The sequence below is a fragment of the Suricata suricatta genome, chromosome 1, assembly GCF_006229205.1.
Source record: "Suricata suricatta isolate VVHF042 chromosome 1, meerkat_22Aug2017_6uvM2_HiC, whole genome shotgun sequence".
Classification (NCBI taxonomy): Eukaryota; Metazoa; Chordata; class Mammalia; order Carnivora; family Herpestidae; genus Suricata; species Suricata suricatta.
This window is the reverse complement of record NC_043700.1, coordinates 38,426,995-38,449,821: the sequence shown is the minus strand read 5'-3', so window position 1 is coordinate 38,449,821 and position 22,827 is coordinate 38,426,995. Positions and strand designations below refer to the sequence as shown.

The 22,827-nt window shown below is 35.6% G+C and overlaps 1 protein-coding gene across 3 annotated transcripts in view; it reads right to left on the bottom strand.

Moving 5' to 3' along the window:
• The window catches only part of PSD3 (pleckstrin and Sec7 domain containing 3), a 442,746-nt gene that overhangs the window by 370,589 nt on the left and 49,330 nt on the right, over nt 1–22,827 (bottom strand). For 2 of the 3 annotated variants that reach the window (XM_029936893.1, XM_029936887.1), the window contains exons 2-5: nt 8,957–9,151; nt 8,757–8,837; nt 6,323–6,435; nt 3,239–3,297 (exon numbers count right to left, since the gene is read on the bottom strand). In XM_029936893.1, coding sequence (XP_029792753.1) covers nt 3,239–3,297; nt 6,323–6,435; nt 8,757–8,837; nt 8,957–9,108 — 405 coding nt within the window. In that variant the 5' untranslated portion in view covers nt 9,109–9,151. Of the gene's footprint in view, nt 1–3,238; nt 3,298–6,322; nt 6,436–8,756; nt 8,838–8,956; nt 9,152–14,701; nt 14,779–22,827 lie in introns of those variants that run through there. The other variant, XM_029936888.1, reaches the window with a different exon arrangement.

The following is a 22,827-nucleotide window of genomic DNA, read 5'->3' as shown; positions in this document are numbered from 1 at the left end:
GTGCTTTTCCACCTTAGCACCTCAGTTACCTGCTACCATTCTTCAGTTAAAAGGATGGAAGTAAGCCTAGCCAACACTACCAGAAATGAGATTTGACTTCTATGAACATCTCATTCATTTCCCATCCTTACTTGAATAGAGTACTTGGATAGAGTAGACTCTATAAGACTTTGGTGAATAACAGAATAAATTAGAAAAGAAAGACATTCCAACATATAACACTGTATTAGATTTATTACATTAGTATACATTCTATTGTTTTATTAGTAAAAAAATTAGGAGAACAAAGGTCCATATCAGTGCATTTTCAATGTATCATTCCTTAGAGTAAATAAAAGCACAAGGAAAATTCACCAAGTACAGCCAAAAGAAGCTAATTCCCAAGGTATGCCTCCCCCACTGAAAGCATGAGGACACGCTTATATTGGTACTTCTTAAAAAGGTCATGCTGTGGTATTGCTATCATGGCACAATGGTAAGAAAGAAAAGGAAAATGGTTTATTAGTTTACTCCCCAACAGGATTATTCTGACATTGGACTGAGAAGTGAGAGGTGATGGCCTAGGCATACAGCCTAGAAAGGTGAAAAGAGGCAGACGTTAGAAATAAATCACTTTATATTTTGAATGGTTCATCTTCAAAGGGGCCATGCTAATAGGTCAAACAAATATGGTAACAAATCAGGCAATCATGATGCAAGAGAAGCTACATCCAGAATTATGGATAAAAACTTACCACCTAGAAGGAAAATTAATTTTTTAAAATGAATCCAGAGTTGGAAGATAAGAGAAACACATTTTCATATGGTTAGTTCTTATGATAACAACTATCTATTTAACAGATTTTAACCGCATGCACTGTAAATAAGGATTAAAAACACTCTAATATACAAAACCTAAACAGACAACCCCAGGTATAAAGCATACATGGTCAAAACCAGAGCTAAGAACTGATAATCATTAAAAACATAATTTTGAGGAAAAACAGATATTTACTTGTACTTATGGTTAGGGTATTATTCTCCCTCATGTATGTAATTCTGCCACTACAATCAATTATTAATTACATATGACTGGCATAATTCAAGCTAATAATAAACTGTTCATTTGTATGCTGTCTCTTACAAACTCTTACATTCTAGTTGCAAAAAGAAGTGTGATGCTTCATTTAATCTCTTTTCAATTATTCAAAAGAGGTCTGAAGACAGAGCAAGAGCAAATCAAAGATCTGTGGTTCTGAACCTATGGGCTACAGACACTGGGGTGCCCCTGGTTGGTTTGGGTATCAAGCATGCTGACTTATCTGAATAAATAATAAACCTCATACCTTTATTTACTCCTATGTTTCAAATAAGTTACATATTTATTTGAAAGTATTATTAAAGCAATATTAGCTTTTTAAAAGGTAATTTAGCTTTTAAAAGAAACCAATCTCGCATCTAGCAACTTCCATATAAGTTCTATAAGATCCTCAACTTTTAAATAAGAATTGGTTTTTTTTTCATTACACATTTTCTCAGTCAACAGACACTAAATGTACAACTATCATATGTGGATGGAACTTCAAACTAACTCATGTGAAGAAGATCCCTCATGCTGGGACTTGCTGATTTGTACAAAAGTTCTATGTGGACAAAAGCATTCAAAGGTGACTCTTTCAGGGGCGCCTGGGTGGCTCAGTCGGTTGAGCATCCATCCGACTTCGGCTCAGGTCATGGTCTCGCAGTTCGTGGGCTCGAGCCCCGCGTCAGGCTCTGTGCTGACAGCTAGCTCAGAGCCTGGAGCCTGCTTCAGATTCTGTATCTCTCTCTCCCTCTGACCCTCCCCTGCTCATGCCTGTGCGCGCTCACTTGCTCGCTCGCTCGCTCTCTCTCTCTCTCTTTCTCAAACATTAAAAAAACAAAAAACAAAAAACGAAGTTGTCTATTTCAGCTGAAAGTTAGGTTGAGAAATTGAGTGTGAAGAAAAGAAAAGGACAGAATTGCAACTGTTATCATAAGACAGGCAAAGAAGAAAGCAGGGAAAACTTGCTTCACTGGTAAGAGAAAAGCAGATGTCAGAACTATCCACTGATTGGTCCTCTCCAAAGCAAGCTGGATGAGTTTAGGTTTTGAACCTCATTTCAAGGCTCACTAATATCCTCATTTCCATAAGATGTATTACAGCACTATTACCCCAAAATGTCCCCTAAAAGTATCTGTATTTTTAATCTGTATCATCTCTGGACACATGTTACTATGTCTACAAGTCACTAAGTTATTCTAAATTCACCTGATGCAAACTGTATTAGGAGATTTATGAAGGAAGTGGTAAATTAACTAACTACATCTCCTCTTTAGTTTTCTGAGAGTAGAACACTTTTTTCCTCTTCAGTCCATCATAATTGTCCCACAGAGCTCCATTTTACCTTACAGAAATTATGTGGCCTTTTCAAATAGGAGAACGAAATTGGACTGATAACTAAGTTTTAGTTCTGTAAGATAAATCATATAGCAAATCAAGGGATGATCTAAATTTTTCAATTATAAGAAACCTGGTTTTCTTTTCAAAATAAATGGACTGGAGATTATGAAAAAATTTTTGTGCTAAGTAAGTATATATTGGCTGATATTAAGCTAAAACATTCTCTTCTTCTTTAATATAATGTTTAAGTAAATGCTAAAATTCCATATCCTATAAAAGGTAAGTCTGTATATAACTATAAATTTAAGTTCATTCTACATCTTAAATACAAGAAGAGAAAGTAACAAGATCATTTTAATATTTCAACTGGTAAAAGACCAGGTGAGCTGAGAAATGTCGAAAAGGCTGAGTTCTTAAGACTCACTACTGTATTTAGTGAAAACACAGTCAACATTTTCAGATGTAACTTATATCCCCTTTCCACCCTTTCCATCATTTATCAACTCTAATAGCTAATCAAAAACAAAACAAAACAAAATATGAAACAATTTGTAAAAGCTCTGCCTCTGCCATCTACTGGAGAAAGAAGACACAGAACACAACATATTACAGATAAAACAACTCCAGACAAGTACACAATATTGTATTCACTTAAAACTAAGCTCTGTGCTGACATGTAAAGTAAGTCATTTCTACTCAAAGATTTATGTTTACCTACCAGTCACGTAAAGAATGAGAGAAAAGGGTGGCAGAGAATAAATGCGTATGAACACAAAAGCAAAGATAAACCCAAGACATTTTAATTTCTGTAAGACAGCTTCACACACCTACACTTACATGGCCATGGAGATCTGTGTTAAGAAGCATCATTGCACAGGTGAGGCAATGGACTCCATCTAAGGGAAGAGAGAAGGAAAGAAAGCATTAATTTACTATTTCCTGTTGGACTCCTTATTACCATTAAATAGCATACACTAAGAACCAATGGAAACACAATAATGTGGCTAGGCACAATTCATCACATTTGGGGAGACAAAAAAAATAGATAAAAATAAAAGGGACTTCAGTGACAAAGTTGGACTCTACTGCTGACAAAGTATATTATTCTTACCTCTCCAGAGGGGAATTTGACAGTACACATTGTAAGCTTTGAAACAGTGTCTTTTGACACAGTAAATCCACTTATGGGGCTTTACACTAAGGAAATAAGGATTTATACAAAATACAAGAATATCTAACGAAACATTGCTTACAATGGGGAACAAGTAAATAAAACCCTACAAAAATACAATTGGTTTAAGTAATTTAAAATGTTGTCCAAGTATACATATTGAAAAGTATTTCATAGTAAATAATTATTTGAAAAATACACTATATGCAGTATAGTTCCATTTAAATATAAACTTATCTAGAATAATATATAACATAATATTAAAAGATAATATCTTTTAACATAATATTAAAAGATAATATCTCTGGATAGTGAGATAATTTTTATATTTTCATTTATATTTTCTTAATTTTTTTGTAACAAGATACAGAAATGAAAATAAACTATTTGCTACTATTCGTTCATTGTTGTTGGTTTTTTTGTTTTTGTTTTTTACTTTCTGAGAGGAAAGCAAATTAAGAAAGAAGCAAAAAGTTAAAGGAAACCAGATTTGGGTCTTTCATTGTACTTTCTGGGTATTAGTTCCCTGGCTAAAAAAATATAGGCAGGAATAGTTATCCTCTTTTCTGACAATTCTTTAAAGGCAACATGTAAGTTACTGGTCCAGGATACTACAGATCAAACAAAAGTCAAATACTGGAATATTGGAAAAGATTAAAAAATTAAATGTTCAGAAAAAAAATATTGCCCAAACCAGAAGGATCATTTTGTACTTAGATAGAAACATTGCTCTCTCTTCTTACTTTATAAAGGAGAAGAAAAGGCAAGAAGAATTAAGCTTCTCATTTCCAAGCCTTAGAAATACTTCTCATTCTTTTCCTGCAAGTCTCAATCCAAGTATAGATAACCATAGCAGTTGCAGATGAAGAAATATCTTACTAATGGATGCCAAATGTACAGAAAGGCCTTTCTAATGACTGAATTCATAAGTAAAAGCTTATTTTGGGATGCCTGGCTGGCTCGGTCAGTTAAATGTCTGATTCTTGACTTAGGTCACAATCTCACAGTTTGCAATTTCAGCCAAGCATTGGATTCTGAGCTGACAGTGTGGAGCTTGCTTGGGATCCTCTCTCTCTCCCTCTCTCTCTGCCCCTCCCCCATGCTCTCTCTTTGAAAATAAATACACTTTAAAAAAAAATCTTAAGAAAAGATAGGTTATTTTTTAAAGTATGCCTTTGAATATAATACATGATTTCTGCTATTAATGTCTCTAAGAAGATGCTACCAAATGCCCAAAAGTAAATTTATTCTACTTCCAGTTTACTATTAAATTTTAAATACATTTAAAACAAATTCCCTAAAAGCATCTACAAATCTCAGCAACCAACTCTCAAATAACCTTATCAACAGCCAGTTGAGGGTACACATCCATTATCCTTCTTTCACTGCGGACTGCCAACATCTTATTGGATATGAAGAAGGTTTTAACAAAAACAACTCCCTTCTTATCACTTTCGTTCTATTCTCAGTGATGACAATAATAGAAACAGTGAATAAATGGGTCTAAACATAAAGAAAGCACTGAAGAAAATTTTAGAGAAGAATGTAACTTTAATGATCAGATGGGGGGGGGGCGCGCGCCTGGGTGGCTCAGTCAGTTAAGTGTCCCGCTTTGGATCAGGTCATGATCTCACAGTTCATGGGTTTGAGCCCGTGTTCGGCTCTATGCTGACAACTAGCTCAGAGCCTGGAGCCTGTCTGCAGATTCTGTGTCTCCGTCTCTCTCTGACCCTCCCCTGCTCTGTCTCTGTCTCTCAAAAATACGTTAAAAAACAAACAAAAAAAAAACATTAAAAAATTTATTTAAAAAAAAAAAAGATCAGATGGCTCCTTAATTTAGCTATACCCTGGAGGGTGGAGACCGGAGATCTGGGAAATAATCGCATTAGCCAATATCATATACATTTATCCCAGTTACCTGGCAACACTGAAGCTCAGAGATAACTGCCATTTCTAATGCATCTAGTCTAGTGAGCTATTCCAGAATTTGTGTTCATGAAAGATTCTCCAATTGCAAATGAAAGCACCTGAGTTCAAATGGTGAAAACTTTGCTTTACTGCAGGAATTGACATGGAGGAAAAACCTCTCTTGATAGGGTACATCAACAATTAAATAGCTTAAAGTTGCTTGTTAAAAATAGTAAAATAAACACGAACTCATAGTTCATTAAAATCATAAAACAAAGTCAATGGTCGGTGTTGTTACAATGAATATCAAACCAAAGCACAAGAGACACACCACAAACTCTAGTGAGATTTGTAAATGCTTCCAAAACTAACCACAAAATAAGCATACATGCATTTCAAGGGGTTTAGAATCAGATGTATAGGAAGAAGAAATAAGAAAACTAGCATTTCGTTTATTAAAATGTGCTTCGTATCTAAAATCTTAGAGCATCTTGTATGGAACTGGAAAACTAAGTAAAATTTAATTAAAAGAAGACTAAGGAATACCATGCAGTCATTACATATCATGCTTTTAAAAGAATATTTAATGACATGAGAAAATGCTCACAATGAAAGGGAAAGACAACAGGAAACAAAACTCTGTAATGACTCCAATTTGACATTAACTATTTCACAAACTGACTAAACGAAATAAATCAAACAGTTAATAACAGTTATCTCCAGATAATTAGAAGATTTTCATTTTCTTCTGTATAATCTTCCATATTTTCCAAAATAAAATATAACTTTCATAATAAAAATAGCCCTTGTTTTTTGAAATACAAACATTTCCATCAGATTACCTTGTGAAGCAATAGTGTCTGGGTTACAGTAAAAATATCTATTGGAGAAATGTATTAAAACTCTCTCTCGTTCTTGAGTCTCTCCCACAAGAGAAAATGCTTTAAAGAAATACCTGAAAAAGAATTAGGGGAAAAAAGTGAAACTTTAGAGGACATTACCATACCTTTTATGTTTGACAATTAAAATGAGTTCACATAGGGATGTCTGGGAGGTTTAATTGGTTAAGCATTCGACTTTGGTTCAGGTCATAATCTCATAGTTGGTGAGTTCGAGCCCTGCGTCAGGCTCAGTGTTGACAGTTCAGAGCCTGAAGCTGCTTCAGATTCTGTGTTTCCCTCTCCCTCTCTGCCCCATCCCCGCGCACGCTCTGTCTCTGTCTCAAAAAAAAAAAAAAAAAAAAAAAAAAGAAATTTTTTAAAATAATAAAATAAATTCATATATAATAAGAAATTAAGCTTGTTAAGCGTCCATCTCTTGATTTCAGCCCAGGTAATATCTCATGATTTGTAAGCCTGAACTCCACACCGGGCTCTGCATTGACAGCATAGAGCCTACTTGAAATTCTGACTCTCCCCTGCCAGCTCTCTCTCAAAATAAATAAATAAGTAAACTTTAAAAAAATAAATTAATTACACAAAGATATTCTACAGTAATTTTTTAATAAAATCACTTACTATAAATTTATTTTATTCTATAAAACATCGATATAAAGATGACAAGGCAATAACAATACCATGGTATCTAAGAAAAGCCTTAGAAAGGTAGTATGACTAAATGACAAGCAGCCATTTAATTTAAAAGATCAGTCAGGTAAAAACCAAAGAACACTTAATATTGAACCTACAACCATGCAGGCTATGTTTTTAAACCATATATGGAACAATTTATCATTCTGCTGTATGATTATACTGGCCACTGACACATTGTTAAAATTACAATTATATTGTATACAGTAGATTTCTCTTATTTTATTTTGCCTTTTATCACCTTATATTATTACTTTTTATATGAGAAGGAAATTGGGAGCTAAAACTCTAAATTATCCCTTGGGTTAGGAATAAATTAATTTATGTATCAAAATTCTTTGAAAAATAAAAATATGCCCAGGACAACACACCAATCTAAATCAGAATCACTAAGAGTACTGTCTATTATGGATAAATTCAGATGTCGTCACTAGACAAAGCACTTCCCTAAGTATGAGATGAAAAGAAAAAAAAATCCTTTAAAATGGTCTAAAAAATCTTACTATTGAAAGAAACATACACAAAATCTTATTTCTATGATGAAAATGTTGCTGTCTTAGTTTGTTAAATCTAAATTACACTGATCACACTTTAATTTTTCATAACTTTTATAAACCACATCAAAAAGTAAAGCAAAAATATTGATCTTTCCTCTGCCCCTTATTTGTTTTCAGTGGAAAAACCTGAGTGCCATCAATTCATGCAAAGTACCACAGAATAAGCCATTGTTGTACATTCTAATCCAAACATCCTCACTTCACCTCCCAAAGCACGGTTTCCTGATTTATAAAACTAGAGGGTTACACAGATGGTCTCAGAATTCCTCTAACCTCGGACAAGTTAGAAAGTTCATAACAGTAAATGCTGACTAAGTTTTACTTTTACTAGCAGCTCCTAGAAATTTACAGAACAATAATGGTGTGAAAAGTAAGGATGAGTGTGTTTATTACACTATTTTGAATGCATCAGCAAAAAGTGCTGAAACAGTTTTGCAGAGATTTTCTACTGATTATTATATTGATAGTTGTTTTTATTCCATTCATGAGTTAATACCAAAGTATTATGTTAAATATTTGGCTATTTGGCTATTGTAAACAAATATTTAGGGGGGAAAATTTATAATTCTACAGTCTGTAAAACTGCTTTTTCTTTTTTTTAATTTTTTATGTTTTTTATTTATTTTTGAGAGACAGAGAGAGACTGTGCGAGCAGGGGAGGCTCAGAGAGAGAGGGAGATACAGAATCCGAATCAGGCTCCAGGCTCTGAGCTCGCTGTCAGCACAGAGCCCGTCCCAGGGCTCGAGCCCACAAACCGTGAGATCATGACCTGAGCCGAAGTCAGACGCCCAACCAACTGAGCCACCCAAGCGCTCCATGCTTTTTCTTTTTAACTGATCATTCAAAATCCAAATTCCCACAGATTCTACTTTTCCCCAAGACTTACTTTGTCACAATTCTTTACTACATCCTCTACTAGATGCAAAATATGAGATTGTATATGATTTCATAAAAACAATATATTTTTTCTACTATGTATAATAACTATAGTATAATCTGAGCTAAGATTACAAAGCCACTATGGATTTTTAAAATAATTTAAAAAATCACACTTAAGCTTCAGCACTACTTTTCTTCTCAGAATTAATTTTTGTAGGCAAAAAAGAACAGAAGTGATATTTAGTCATACCTGAGAGATTGATCCAGTGTCATTCCTGTAAAATCAAAAAACTTCAGATATTCTTCTGCAACTAGTTTGCTAAATTCATTGCTATAAGAAAACAGGATAGACTTTGTTATTAAAGTTGAACCTATTAACACACACACACACACACACACACACACACACACAAGGGACATACTCAGACACCAGCCTGGTACAGAACGTACTTCTTGCCTAGGTGCTTTGCGACATCCGATCTTTTGAATCTGTCTAGTTGATAAAGGCGTTTGGCCAATCTTTTGGCTGCTTCTACGTTGCTACTGGTACCATTACTGAGACTTTCTGAGGCCTCCTTTTCCAGAATTTCAGTGCTCCCCATTTCAGAATGAGTCTCTAGTAGTGCTGTTTTTGCCCCAGCATTGCTGTGAGAATTGATAAAGAAGAAAAAAATTAAAAATATTTTATGTGACAAAGAAATAGCTGATGAAATTATCATAGCGTAGCAATAAATGAAAAACTTTAAAATGAGATAGTTTTATGCTTAGTTATTCATAAAACTATTTACAGCAATATATTTCAATGTCCTCAAGCAGTGATTGCTTAAGCCCCCTATGAGCAGTTTCTTAAAACTTTTGGTCTCAGGACCTTTACATGTTTAAAAATATAGAAGACTCCAGTGACCTTCGCATTTCTGTGGGTTATATCTACTGATATTCACTGTATAAGTAAGTTAAAAAGAAAATTCTCATATATTAATTCTCTTAAAAATAATAAACCCATTTAAGGATATAAATATTTTATTAAAAATAATTATGTTTTCTAAAATAATATCATAAAACTAATGACAAAGGCAATAATTATTTACATTTTTTACATATTTATTTAGTGGTTGGTTTACTAGAAGACAGCTGGATTCTCACTGCCACTTCTATATTCATTTTAAAAACAGTATGTTGTTTTAGTTGAAATATATTAAGAAAACCCAGGGATACATGGGTGGATCAGTTGGTTAAGCATCCAACTCTCAGTTCTGACTTAGGTCAAGATGTCCTGGTTCATGAGATTAAGCCCTGCATCAGGCTCTGTCCTGGCAGTGTAGAGCCGGCTTAAGATTTTCTCTCCGCGCCCCCCTCCACTCTCTCATAATAAATAAATAAACTTCAAAAAAAAAAAGGAAAGAAAGAAAATCTAGCTTCACACAGATAATTAGTTAGAAAAATAAGAAGGATTTTAAACTTTTTCAGATATTTATAGATATTCTTTTTTTATAGGACCCAAAATAAGACAAGTGGTAATTTCTTACGGTTAGTTGCAATAAAGTATAAATGAACCTTTTGTACTCACATTAAAATTTGTCCTACACTTTACTTTTTCTTAAAATTTTATCTTTCAGTAATCTCTACACTCAGTATGGAGCTCAAACTTAAGAACCTAAGATCAAGAGTCACATGCTGCAGTGACTAAGCCAGCCAGGTGCCCGTTTTACACTTTAAATGGATCTTTTACCCAGGCATAATTCTGCATCATACATTAGTCATTTGCAAAATATCTATTGACACATTTCATTATATAATATTTTTAAAAGTTACATTTATTAAATGCCATGATTATCTTCGGAAAAGTCTTTAAGTATTGAAAAGCTATCAAACTTTTGGTGGCAGACAGAAATATTCCAAAACTCTAATTTTTGACTGAAAGCTCAAATTGTATTGTTGGCAACAAATACAGACAGTTATTTACTTAAAGTATTAACCGACTCACTCTAATTTTTGAGAAAATGTCTGCCAATAACCATAGTTTGCCAGTTACACTTTTAAGGAAAAATGGCATTTCAAAAAAGTTTATAACTCACAACTTAACTTACACGTAAGATTGTCCTAAAGAAAACCATCAGAAGAGGAAGTGCTTTATGCATATTTTCCATTTCATCACACGTGAAATTAAAAAGGAATGGCTAAAATTAACAACACAGGAAACAAAAGATGTTGACAAAGATGTGGGGGAAGGGCAATTGTCTTGCACTGTCGGTAGGAATGCAAACTGGTGCAGCCACTCTAGATAAAACAGAACTATACTACAACCTATCAATTGCACTACTAGATATTTACCCAAAGGATACAAAAATACTGATTTGAAAGGGCACATGCACCCAGTATTTATAGAAGCATTATCAACAGCCAAATTATGGAAAAATCCCAACTGTCCATAGATTGGTGAATGGATAAAGAATATGTAGTATGTATACACTGTGGAATATTACTCAGCCATCAAAAAGAACAAAACTTTGTCATATGCAATAGTGTAGAGGGAGTGTATTATGCTAAAGTGAAATAAGTCAGTCTGAGAAAGACAAATACCATATGATTTCACTCATATGTGGAATTTAAGAAACAAAACAGATAAACATAAAAGAAAAAAAGGAGGGAGGCAAACCAAAAAACAAACTCTTAACTACAGAGAACAAACTGAGGGTTGCTGTAAGGGAGGCAGATAGGGGGATGGACTTAGGTGATGGGGATTAAGGAGGGCACTTGTTGGGATGAGCATTGGGTGTTATATATAAGTGATGAGACACTAAATTCTACTCCTGAAACCATTACTACACTATATGTTAACTAGAACTTAAATAAAAACTTGAAACAAACAAAAAAGGTATGTACAAAAAAATTAAAATGTAATTATTATGTACTGCTTTATCAAGGAATTTTTAGGTGAGATTGGTTTTTGTTTCTATGAGTACATGATAATAAAGAATATAATTAACAACTTGGAAAGTTTGGTACCACTACCTTTGTGTTTAGAGCCCCTCCCTAAGGAATGCGGTGAAAATCTCAAGATAAGGGAAGGCAACCTGGCTATGTGCATGCGGGCAACATTCCTCATGACTGTAACATAGAATGCGCTTTCAGACTGTATGTTACCATACATTGGAGACAAAGGAGCAAAAATTGCACAAAAGGCAACCCCCAACTGCACTAGGGACTCAGCCTTTTCGGTCTTAGCCCATTGAGTTTGTGCTGGCACGAATAAAGCTGCTTCCTGGAAAGTTAGTGTTCCAGTTCTCTGCGTGTGACTCACTACTACACCTTAATCTGTGCTAAAGCCCCCACCATTGCTTTTGTACCATCAGTATAAATATCAATACAGTGAAAAAGGAAAATAATGCTATACTGTTACTATAAAATAACTGACCTCACAAACCTCTTGAAAGGGTTGCAGTAAGCCTCACCAATCACACTGTAAGAACCACTGCTCTAGAAAGGGGTCACAAATTAGAACCTGACTATAGAATGCTACATAACACATTTACAACACTAAACCAACGAGAATATAGTAACTTCTAAATCTTCACTTTTAACTTGGAAAATAGGCAAAGATATGTTCATGATAAACTACTATGCTTAAGTAGCCTTCCAGTGTACTTACCACAGACTCTAAACCAGACAAAAATCAGAATTTTTCTATAATGAACCAGACAGTAAATATTTCAGACAAGGTCTCATAAAGTCTCTGTCATATATGCTTCTTTGCTGTTGTGTTTTTTTTCAACCTTTTAAAACTTAAAAGCCATTCTAGCTAAGCTAGGCTGAACAGTCTCACAGGCCTAATTTTGTGTCTTTGCTCTATCCCATTGTTCTTCAACTTGGCCTGAATTTTAAGTAGAGTAATCATTTATTGTCTAAACCAGAACACTATGAAGAAGGAAAAGGAATAATAAAATCATTAAATATGTAATCCTAATTGTTACAAAGATTAAAAGAGGCATTGCCAATAAAAACTTTAGTTGTAAACTTACAGCATATAATAAATGACAAAAATCATTATAGCAAAGATGAATAGATTTTTAAGCAGAACTGCTCAATCTCTATTTTTGTCACTTATTCTACCTAACTTACAATTTCCCATTTCCTACTACCAACTAGGTAAGTGGCAGCTTGGAAGGTTCACTATCATTCAAAGGCAGCACCAGCTACTGTACACCAAGTAGATCCTAGGGGCTTTGCAGTCCCAGACTACCCCAACCACTGAACTGAGAGAGGTCAATGCCTCTTCCAACTCCTCTCCCTTATCAGCAAGTCTTCCCCATATTGTCCATGAAATTCAGGGATAAAAGAAGGGAAGAGAGAGATGTTATCCCACTTTGTCTTTTAGACTTAATTATGTGAAAATGATGAGGGAACCTAAGGCAAACTGTCAGACCCAAATACCCCCTACTCCCAGGTGGGGTATATGTAATATTCCTTAGGTACTCCTGGCTGCCCAAGAACAAAGGAAAGGGGAAAAACAAATGGTTAACTGATAGAGATCCAGTCATGCCAGCCATGGGTCTCCATCAATTTATAAATACCTTAGTAAATTACAAAAAGAGGCAGTCTTATCAATAGCCTAATCTCCAGAAACCTATAGACTCACTCAGTTTCCTGGAGCTCCAACATCATCTCTTCACAGTGATGTGGGAAACAAAGGCAGAAGGAAATGGCAGATAAAAATTAAATTTCCTTATAACCTGCAGCCCATTGATAACAACTTGAAGTAGGCAGAGTAAAACAATTCTCCAGGAACTCCCACTGTCTTAAAGTTAATGCTTTGCTGAGGGAATAACAACCTTAGCTTGACAATAGCTAGGCCTCCAGTATCACATGAGACTTCTTTAATATGAAACTCTCTCGGAAACTTCCACTTGACTTTACCTCCCCCAACTCCCAAGTATATAACCAGTCTCTCTTCATGATCCCCCTGCAGCTCTTCCAGCTCAGGGGTCCTGTCCCCTTACTTTAGTAAAATCACCTTTTTTGCACCAAAGACTTCAAGAATTCTTTCAGAGCCATCAGCTCTGAACCCTATGAACCCCACCATCACTCCAAAACCTCATCAAAGGTTCTGTTCAATGCACATGTCAACTTCACACATTCCAAAGGAGACGGCAAAGAAGCTACAGGTACCAAGTGGAGGCTTATCAAGCCCAGGCTGACTTCATTTTTTTAAAGTCAAATTAAAAGGTTAAACCACAGTCAATGCCAGGACAACAAACATAAACTGGAAACGCCCTAGGCAAACTAAGATGTTTGATAATGCTTCTTTGAACAATTAGCCACCTTAAACAATTTTCCAACAGAAATAGATACCAATTAAAATAAACTGCTTCATTATGATGAAATCTTCATGCAAGTACATTTAAACATTTTTTCATTCTACACTTTCCTCTACAGAGTTACCACCCACGTTTGTGAAATTTATCCTATCAGAAAACTGAATGTTTAATTATTATATACAACAAAAGTATAAGTAAACCCATGATTAGAAAAATCTTTTAAAGGGCAACTTATATTTTGTGTTTTCCCACATAAGTGGTAGATTTGTTAAATATTTATTCCAAGAACTATTTTAGTTTCAATCAAGTAATTTTTTTATAATTATAAAAGAAAATCCTTGGAGTTGTTCTCATGGATTCTCTTACTTTTTCTTTCAAAATTTCTTTTCAATTAAACTAGTACTTATTGTTCATTTTCCATGACAAATTCATGGCATATATTTAATTATTCCATGTAATGAGTATAATTATACTACATGTACATACTACAAAGATTTTGTTCAGATACAAGAGACGTATCCCAATGAGCATATATTTTTAAAAATGTAGTGGTCAAAGTCATCCCTATTTCTTATTTTTCATTCCTCATGTTTGGTTCCTCTTTCTGCTTTCTTGCCCATCCCAGTCTATTTTACCTCACCTCCCCCCACATTCACAAAAGGAAGTAATTTTCAAATCTGTACAAATCAGACTTCTCTGGATCTTCTTGAAAAAAACCTTCAGTAAAAAAGAAATGAGAAATAAAGTAAACACAAATACCTCCATTCCTAGGTGGTTTCGTTCTGCCCCATTTCACAATCTATGAGATGATTTGAACAAAAACAGAGACTGCTTCTTCTAAGTCAGAAGGCCTAGCAATAAAATGGCAATACATACTCACCAGCAATAAGACAGAGACCAAAAAGAACCCATCCCAGGCTTAGCATGCCTGGGCCATACTTAATCTTATAAGCCCCTTCCCAGCACTCTTTGCTCCACAATTCCAATGTCTGCTGGTCCACTAGGGCTTCTAAGGAACTAGCTCCCTATGAGGTCATATTACTATGACCTCACCTTCTTGGCAGAGTGCTTGCTATTGGGGTGTTTGTAATGGTTTTACAATCCCAATAAAAACAGAAACCAGAACACAGGGGCCACTGTATATCAAGAGCATAAACAACAATGGCAGTCCAGCCTTGTTCACACTTGATAAAGCAAACTGGATGATCCCTCTCAGCAGGAATGACACTCCATTTTGTTTCCTGAAATAAACAAGACATTGTCCATCTAGTCTGCTGTGTAAGAACACGAGTCTGAACCTAGCAGACGCCATGACAGGCTTTGTTTCCCCTCTAAACTAGAAGGCCTAAGGTCAGTAGCTCTGGAACCCCAGGGCAAAAGCAGACCACCGCGGTATCCAATCAGGAAAGGCCAGCTACCTCTCCCCACATTCCTAAGAGTGAGTCCTGCAGATGGGAACTTTAGATAAGACCCTGTTACCTAATGTTAAAGTTAACCAGATAGTCACCAAACAAGACCCGGAACTCACTCTGTAATTGGTTAATTTCAAAGATACCCTAAATGTTGTAATTGGGTCCCGCCAAAAGTAACGAACGCTCTGAACAGTGTGTATGGTTAGAGCTGCTGCCAATACTGTTGTACCATTATGATTGGGTCACTGTACCTATGTCACAATTTCCTGTAACTCCCCCTTCCCAAACTCATAAAAGTCCTACCCCACCTTTGTTCCGGGCTCACTCCACTTGGATCCAGTAAGTCTGTGAGCCCGAGTTTAGGCTGGCTGGGCCTAAATTTGTAATAAAGCCCTTTGCTTTTGCATACGTGCTTCGGCCTCCCTGGCGGTCTCTGGTTTCTGGGGGCGATAAAGAAATCTTGGGTACAACACCTACCCTAAAATTATGGGGTGCCCCAAATTCTGCAAATTCTTACTGACTCTACAAGAGTTCAGGTGAAACAACTTTTTTAAGAATCATACTCCAACTCACCCCTGCTGCAGTCTCAGAGCAACTGATAAATTACCTTTATTCTAGCTCTGTTTCTAAAGGTTCCATCTCTCACCAATACAATCTTGAATTTCATTTTGTATCCACATCACAAGAATAGCTGAAGTTATTCAAGAGCCATCTGTTAGAAGGACCCAAGAATTGAGCAACTACCTGTGTCCACTCCCCCCACTGTCTTCTATGCTATATTATCAATGACATGTGGCACTAACTTTCTAACTCATTATGACTAAGCCTGAAATGTTCTAGAGACATTAACTTCAGCAGAGTGCCAGTTACGTTGCCTGATTTCATATTTACTTTGAATTTAAATTTTTAAAAATTCTTTAAACTTTTATTGAATATAACTAGGATAAAAAAATAAACTAGGCTAGGATGTAAAAGCATTATCCCCCCTGCATTTATAAACTATACCCAGGGAATTATTTACAGACAACAAAAACAAACAGCCACTTAGTTCAAGATTCTACTATATAAGCTGGGTAAAGGCCAGTCAGAAGAATCCCAAAGAGTGGCAAGAAACGAATCTAGGAACAAGCAGAATGAAAGGGCCAGAAGGAGCAATATGACCCTGGCACCCTTCTTCAGGGTGAAGATACAGACAGCAGAGGCCTGGAACCAATGAACTCAGGAAAGCTGAGCTTTAGTGGCTAGAATGAATGTCAGTCAAAAAGAGTTCTAAGTACAGCATAAGCAAGATACACTTAAAATCCTGAAGTCTATGCTTTAAAAAAAAAAAAAAAAAAAAAGAAGAAGGGGCACCTGGGTGGCTCAGTCAGTTAAGCGCCCAGCTTTGGCTCAGGTCATGATCTCACAGTTCATGGGTTCGAGCCCTGTGTCAGGCTCTGTGCTGACAGCTAGCTCAGAGCCTGAAGCCTGCTTCGGATTCTGTATCTTCCTCTTTCTGACCCTCCCCTGCTCACACGGTCTCTCTCTGTCTCTTAAAATTAAATTTAAAAAAACATTAAAAATTTTTAAAAAAAGAAAAAGAGGGGGTGCAGCATGGCTCAGTCAGTTGAGCATCTGACTTCAGCTTAGGGCTTGATCTCTCAGTTCCCGGGGTTCCAGAACTGCAACAGGCTCTGTGCTGACAGCTTGGAGACTGGAGACTGCTTTGGATTTTGTGTCTCTCTGCTCCTCCCCTGCTTGTGCTCTGTTTCTCTGTCTCTCAAAAATAAATTAAAAAAAAAAAAAAAAAAAGGAAAGGAAATCTTCCTGGTCATTATCATGTAGGACATTTATTTCTCAAGCATTGCAGAGGTAACACATCATCTAATTTGGAGGAAATGTAAATGAGAAATTATTCAGAACAGCTAAAACACCTCCAATGGTACACAAATACCTTGCAGCATGTAACACTAATTAAGCACTTAGTTTATGCTAGCCACTGAGATAAGTGCTCACTAGAAACTGTCTCCTCTAATCCTCAATAACCTTATAAAGTTGACAGTAGTATACCCATTTTACAGATGAAAACTGAGGCATAGACCTGGACATGAACAATGGCACTCCAGTACCCAAGTCCTTTATATCCTTTACTACTATAATTTTGCTACTGTTAGGCATTTTTGGTTTGTTTATTTTTGCTGATACAACAAATATAGTAGAAATATGGTAGAAAATGCTTCTACCCCAAGGAAGCTAAAGATAAACAAACATAATAAATGAAAAAATACATATATATATATAGTATGATAGAAGTGGTAATTGCTATGGAAAAAATAGAAGAAAGAGAGATCAAGAATCTTAGTTTGGGGAGAGGGATATATATATATATTTTTTTTCCCTTTTGAGAGAGAGCGAGGGGAGGGAGGGAGAGAGAGAGAATCCCAAGCACATTCTGTGCTGTCAACAAGGAGCCTGATGAAGGGCTCCAACTCACGAGCCTTGAGATCATGACCTGAGCTGAAATCAAGAGTCAGATGATAGACTGAGCCACCCAAGTACCCGTTTTTATTCATAAGGTGGTCCTGGGAAGTTGAAGGGTGGAACTGCCATCAATTAACATAGGGAGGACCAAAGTTGGCACAGGTTTTAACATTCCATTTTAGACATGTTAACTTTGTGATCTCCATTAGATATCCAAGGAGATATGGGCCATATACTCAAGGGAATTTTCAGACTGTTGGCGGGAGGGGGGGGCGCGGGGCGGGGCAGGTAAGGCTTAGCATTTTCTTTTTTAGCTCCAAGATGACTCTGATGTGATAACAGGATTTTTAGCTACCACTGTAACCCATGGGAAAGCCCTATAGGTCTGAAGAGGGGAAGTGGAAAGATGTTGAGCAGACCACTTTCTTTGTAGCACGGGGGGGGAAACTGTAGGAAAACAAAATTCAAGGCAGAGAAACTCAGCTAGGAGAGTTATCAAAATACTCTGGCTAAAAGACAAGAACCCGAAATTGAAAGATAATTCATAAAAATATTAAAAAACACTTGCTCTGAATGAAGTTTAGAAAGTAAAATGAAAGAGCATAATGAGTGATTTGGAATGTGTGTGGAGTTGTGTTCAAAGAGAGAGCATAAGGCTAACTCCGCTTAGAAGCTGAGCAGAATATGTTGGCCACCAACTAAAATAACAAATACAAGAGGAAGAAGAGGTACTGTGTGCGAGAGCATGCATACACATGCACATAAAGAAACAGGAGACAGAAAGAGAAAAGAGCGTGAGTTTGGTTTGAAGATGCAATAATATAAGGTACCCATAGGACATCAAGGCAGAGCTGTTTAGTGGCCACAGCAATCATCCATTACCTGTGGGAACTCAATACAGGCATAGCAGTCACCTCCACCAATGTGGATGGGGTCACCTGGTGAGAGGCTGTAATGTCCCATCTGACCAAGAAACCCAGAAATGTGCCAACCAAGAAATATGTCTAGCAGTGTATTTATTTGAGCACAATTCCATTACAGCAGAAGAACTTATTTATGAGACTCTACATGTAAGTGCTTAGCTTGCCAATCAGTAACAATTATTTATTTAGAAGATGCTAAAAGCAAGTATATGCCAAAAAGCTCCAGTTAGACTGCCAAGGTTAAAATACTGGTTCTTATCACTCACCAGAGTTGGTAAACTCATGATTCTCTGTAAGCCTCAGTTTTTTCATCTATGAAGTGGAGATTAACAGTACCAAGTCCCCAAGGTGTTATGAAGATTCAATGAGAAGATCCATGGTTGGCACAGAGTAGCCATAAATATTAGCTGCCATCACCAGAGCATCACTACTTCTCCCTTGGTTATTTGGATGATCACATGAGATAATTACATTAGGCAGTATTTTATTAAATATAAACTGCTTTTGTTTTGTGTTCAGTGTTCATTAGGTCTCAGTAGAAATTAATCCTTGACTTCTCTAAAGAAAATTGCCTCAAATTTTTGACATTTATATAGAATACCTACTCTCTAGATGGGATTGCATTTTACTTATAAATGACTTCAGGAACTTTATAAGAGAACCATAAACAAAATCTAACTATAGTAACTCCTAATGGCTATTTCTCTGTTCAGCATGGAGAACATATTTCAGTTTCTAAAAATAAAGAATTTTAATAAGTGTCACCAAGAGGTTCTGCCTCCGCTGGATACCTTTTAAACTTCATTCGTTTTGCTCAGTCCTGCATTCAGTATTCTAAAAAAGGGCACCAACATGCAAGGCAGTGGTACAGAAACTGAACAAATTTACAACTTGCTTATTTACAATAAGTAATTGGAATCTTTACCATTCTGGAGCCTTGAACTCCTCTGGGGGCATAATCCAGATGATGCAGGTTTGTTTTGTTTTTTGTTTGTTTGTTTTTGCTTTCTGTTTTTGCTTTTTGCTTTTTTGCCTTTTGAAATTTTGCATTATTTTGATTTTCCATATTAAACTGCAACTTTTCTGGGTCAGCTCTCAAGTGAGAATGTAATTATGCAACAATATTAACAAGTCAATTTTAATACAACTATATTATAAAAATTGGAGATGAATCATTCGCAAAGCAACTATTACTAGATGTCTAGCTAGATAAATAGGAGAAAAAAATGATGTAAACCACATTTACATGTTCAGTACTTGCACAGAAACTTCAGTGAATGAATCTGTGAATCCCAATTCCTGTGGACACGAAAGGAAGAGTGAATCATTCACAGATGGGCTAACTTGTTTTCCTAAAACGCTATTAAAATGTCACTGTATATTTTAGGTTTAAATCTTTCATGAGATACAGCTATTGGCTATGTTACTTCACTGCTGTGATATGGCATTAAAAATCTCTAATGACACCATACCACTTTCTAGCCTGACAAAGGAAATAAAAGGGGCACCTGTATTTCACATCCCTGTAAAATTCATAAGTAGACAGTCTGAAGTTGACCATCACCTTTAATGACTGTGATTATGTATTGCACACTTTGCGGGAAACTGGATGGTTTGAATTTAGACAAAACCCCCATATCTCTACACAGAAAAACACTACCTTATCCCCCATACCAAGATATTACATCCCTTTCTGCTTCTCCAAATTCAAATTCTCTAACTTGAAAAAATGTTCAAGGAAATGATTGCATACATACATGAATAAATCAAGCTCATCATAATATATTCTCCTTTGAGGAGGAAGGAGGTACTACTTGGTAATATGACATATGAGAAAAGAAAGACTGCCAGAGCCCAATAGCCTCACTCCTGGGATTTAGCATCCTTATTGCCTAATGCAATATAGTTATAAACAAGAAAGTTTAATACCGTTACAGAGATTATTTATAATAACACAGAATGAGATCAAGTCTATCCTTCCAAATAAAATTTATAAAAAGGAATGTCAAATTTTTGGAAGCCAATAATTGCTTGGATTAGCAAATCTTTGCTTTTTCTCTCTGAAATTACTACAGACTTAAAAGAGAAAGACAACAGATAAATAACTCTCATATACAATTCTATATAACAAGAAAACTAATGATAGTGGCTGATTTTGTGTAGGCCCATTCAATGATACAATCCGTCATTACACAAAAGAAGCCATTTCAAAAGCAAAATTCCCAGTCATTTGAAAACTCAAGATATTCTTTATTGTTAGTTCAATCATAATTATCTAATTTTTTTCTAGTTTTAAAAATATCTGATACTTGAAAATCAGTTTTCTATCACTATGGTTAAATTATTGAGGAAAAGTTATGACTAAAAAATAATGTTTTTAAAGTGCCCTATTCAGCCCCTTCACACCACAGAGGGGAAAGAAATGCTCAATTCTAATTTTAAAATATGAAGCACTGACTAAAACTAAAAGGCAACCAACGGAATGGGAGAAGATATTTGCAAATGACACATCAGACAAAGGGTTAGTATCCAAAAATCTATAAAGAACTTACCATATTCAATACCCAAAAAACAAATAATCCAGTGAAGAAATGGGCAGAAGACATGAATAGACACTTTTCCAAAGAAGACATCCAGATGGCCTAAGACATGAAAAGATGCTTAACATCACTCTTCATCAGGAAAACACAAATCAAAACCACACTGAGATACCACCTCACACTGGTCAGTGAGGTAAAATTAACTACTCAGGAACAACAAATGTTGGTGAGGATGCAAAAAAATAGAAACCCTCTTGCACTGTTGGTGGGAATGCAAACTGGTGCAGCCGCTCTGGAAAACAGTGTGGAGGTTCCCCCAAAAGTTAAAAATGGAATTACCCTATGACCCAGCAATAGCACTACTAGGAATTTATCCAAAGGATACAGAAGTACTGATTCACAGGGGCACATGTACCCCAGTGTTTATAGCAGCGTTATCAACAATAGCCAAATTATGGAAAGAGCCCAAATGTCCATCACTGATGAATGGATAAAAAAGATGTGGTTTATATATACAATGGAGAATTCCTTGGCAATGAGAAAGAATGAAGTCTTGCCATTTGCAACGTGGATGGAACTGGAAGGTATTATGCTAGGTGAAATAATCAGGCAGAGAAAGATCGATACATGTTTTCACTCATAAGTGGAATCTGAGAAACTTGCAAAATAGTTTGAGAGAGGGAGGCAAACCATCAGAGAGACTCCTAAATACAGAACAAACTGACAGTTGATGGGGGTGGGGGGGGAAGAGAGAGGGAAAAATGAGTGATGGGTATTGAGGAGGGCACTCGTTGGGATAAGCACTGGGTATTGTATGTAAGTGATACAGGGAATCTACTCCTGAAACCAAGAGCACACTGTATACATTGTAGGTTAGCTAACTTGACATTAAATTATATTTTTTAAAAAAGCTTTATGTAAATTGTATAGTGTTAACAACAATATTAGAGATGATTATTAATTAAGGGAGAATCTGGATGGCCAAAAAAAGCTTTATTAAATTGCAAAGTGTTATAAAAATATTAGATGATTATTAATAATGATAGAGGCTAGTCGGCTAAAAAATAAATAAATAAATAAATAAATAAATAAATAAATAAGAAGCACTGAATTACTTCCAATGAGATCTTAAATCATCTTCTACTATTCATGTTAATAGATGTTCCACACATTTTAGAATACAATAAATAATTTTTAAGCAAAAATGTATCTTCTGTCCACATTTTTATGGCATTGAGTTAGTATTAGTATATATTCACTAGGCAACAGAAGATGTTCAAGGATTTGTCAGCGAGGGAATGTATGAATTCTGACAACACAACTGACAACAGTTTGTGAATAATGACAATAATTTTAATATTATAAAGTCTGTTAAATAGTGTCATATCAAGATTTCTTGTAGCCATCAATAAAAGGATAAAAACCATATGCCCATCTCAATAGACATAAAAAATCATCTGACAAAGTACAACATCCATTCATGATAAAAACTCTCAACAAAACAATTTTAGAGAGAACATACCTCAACATAATAAAGACCATCTATGAAAATCCCATAACAAATATCAAACTCAATGGGGACTGTTAAGTGAAACTGCAGTACAATCTAAGTTTATTTTGGGAGTGTTTGCTGTATAATTGGATTTAATGAAATGTTTAGAGGCAGTAGGC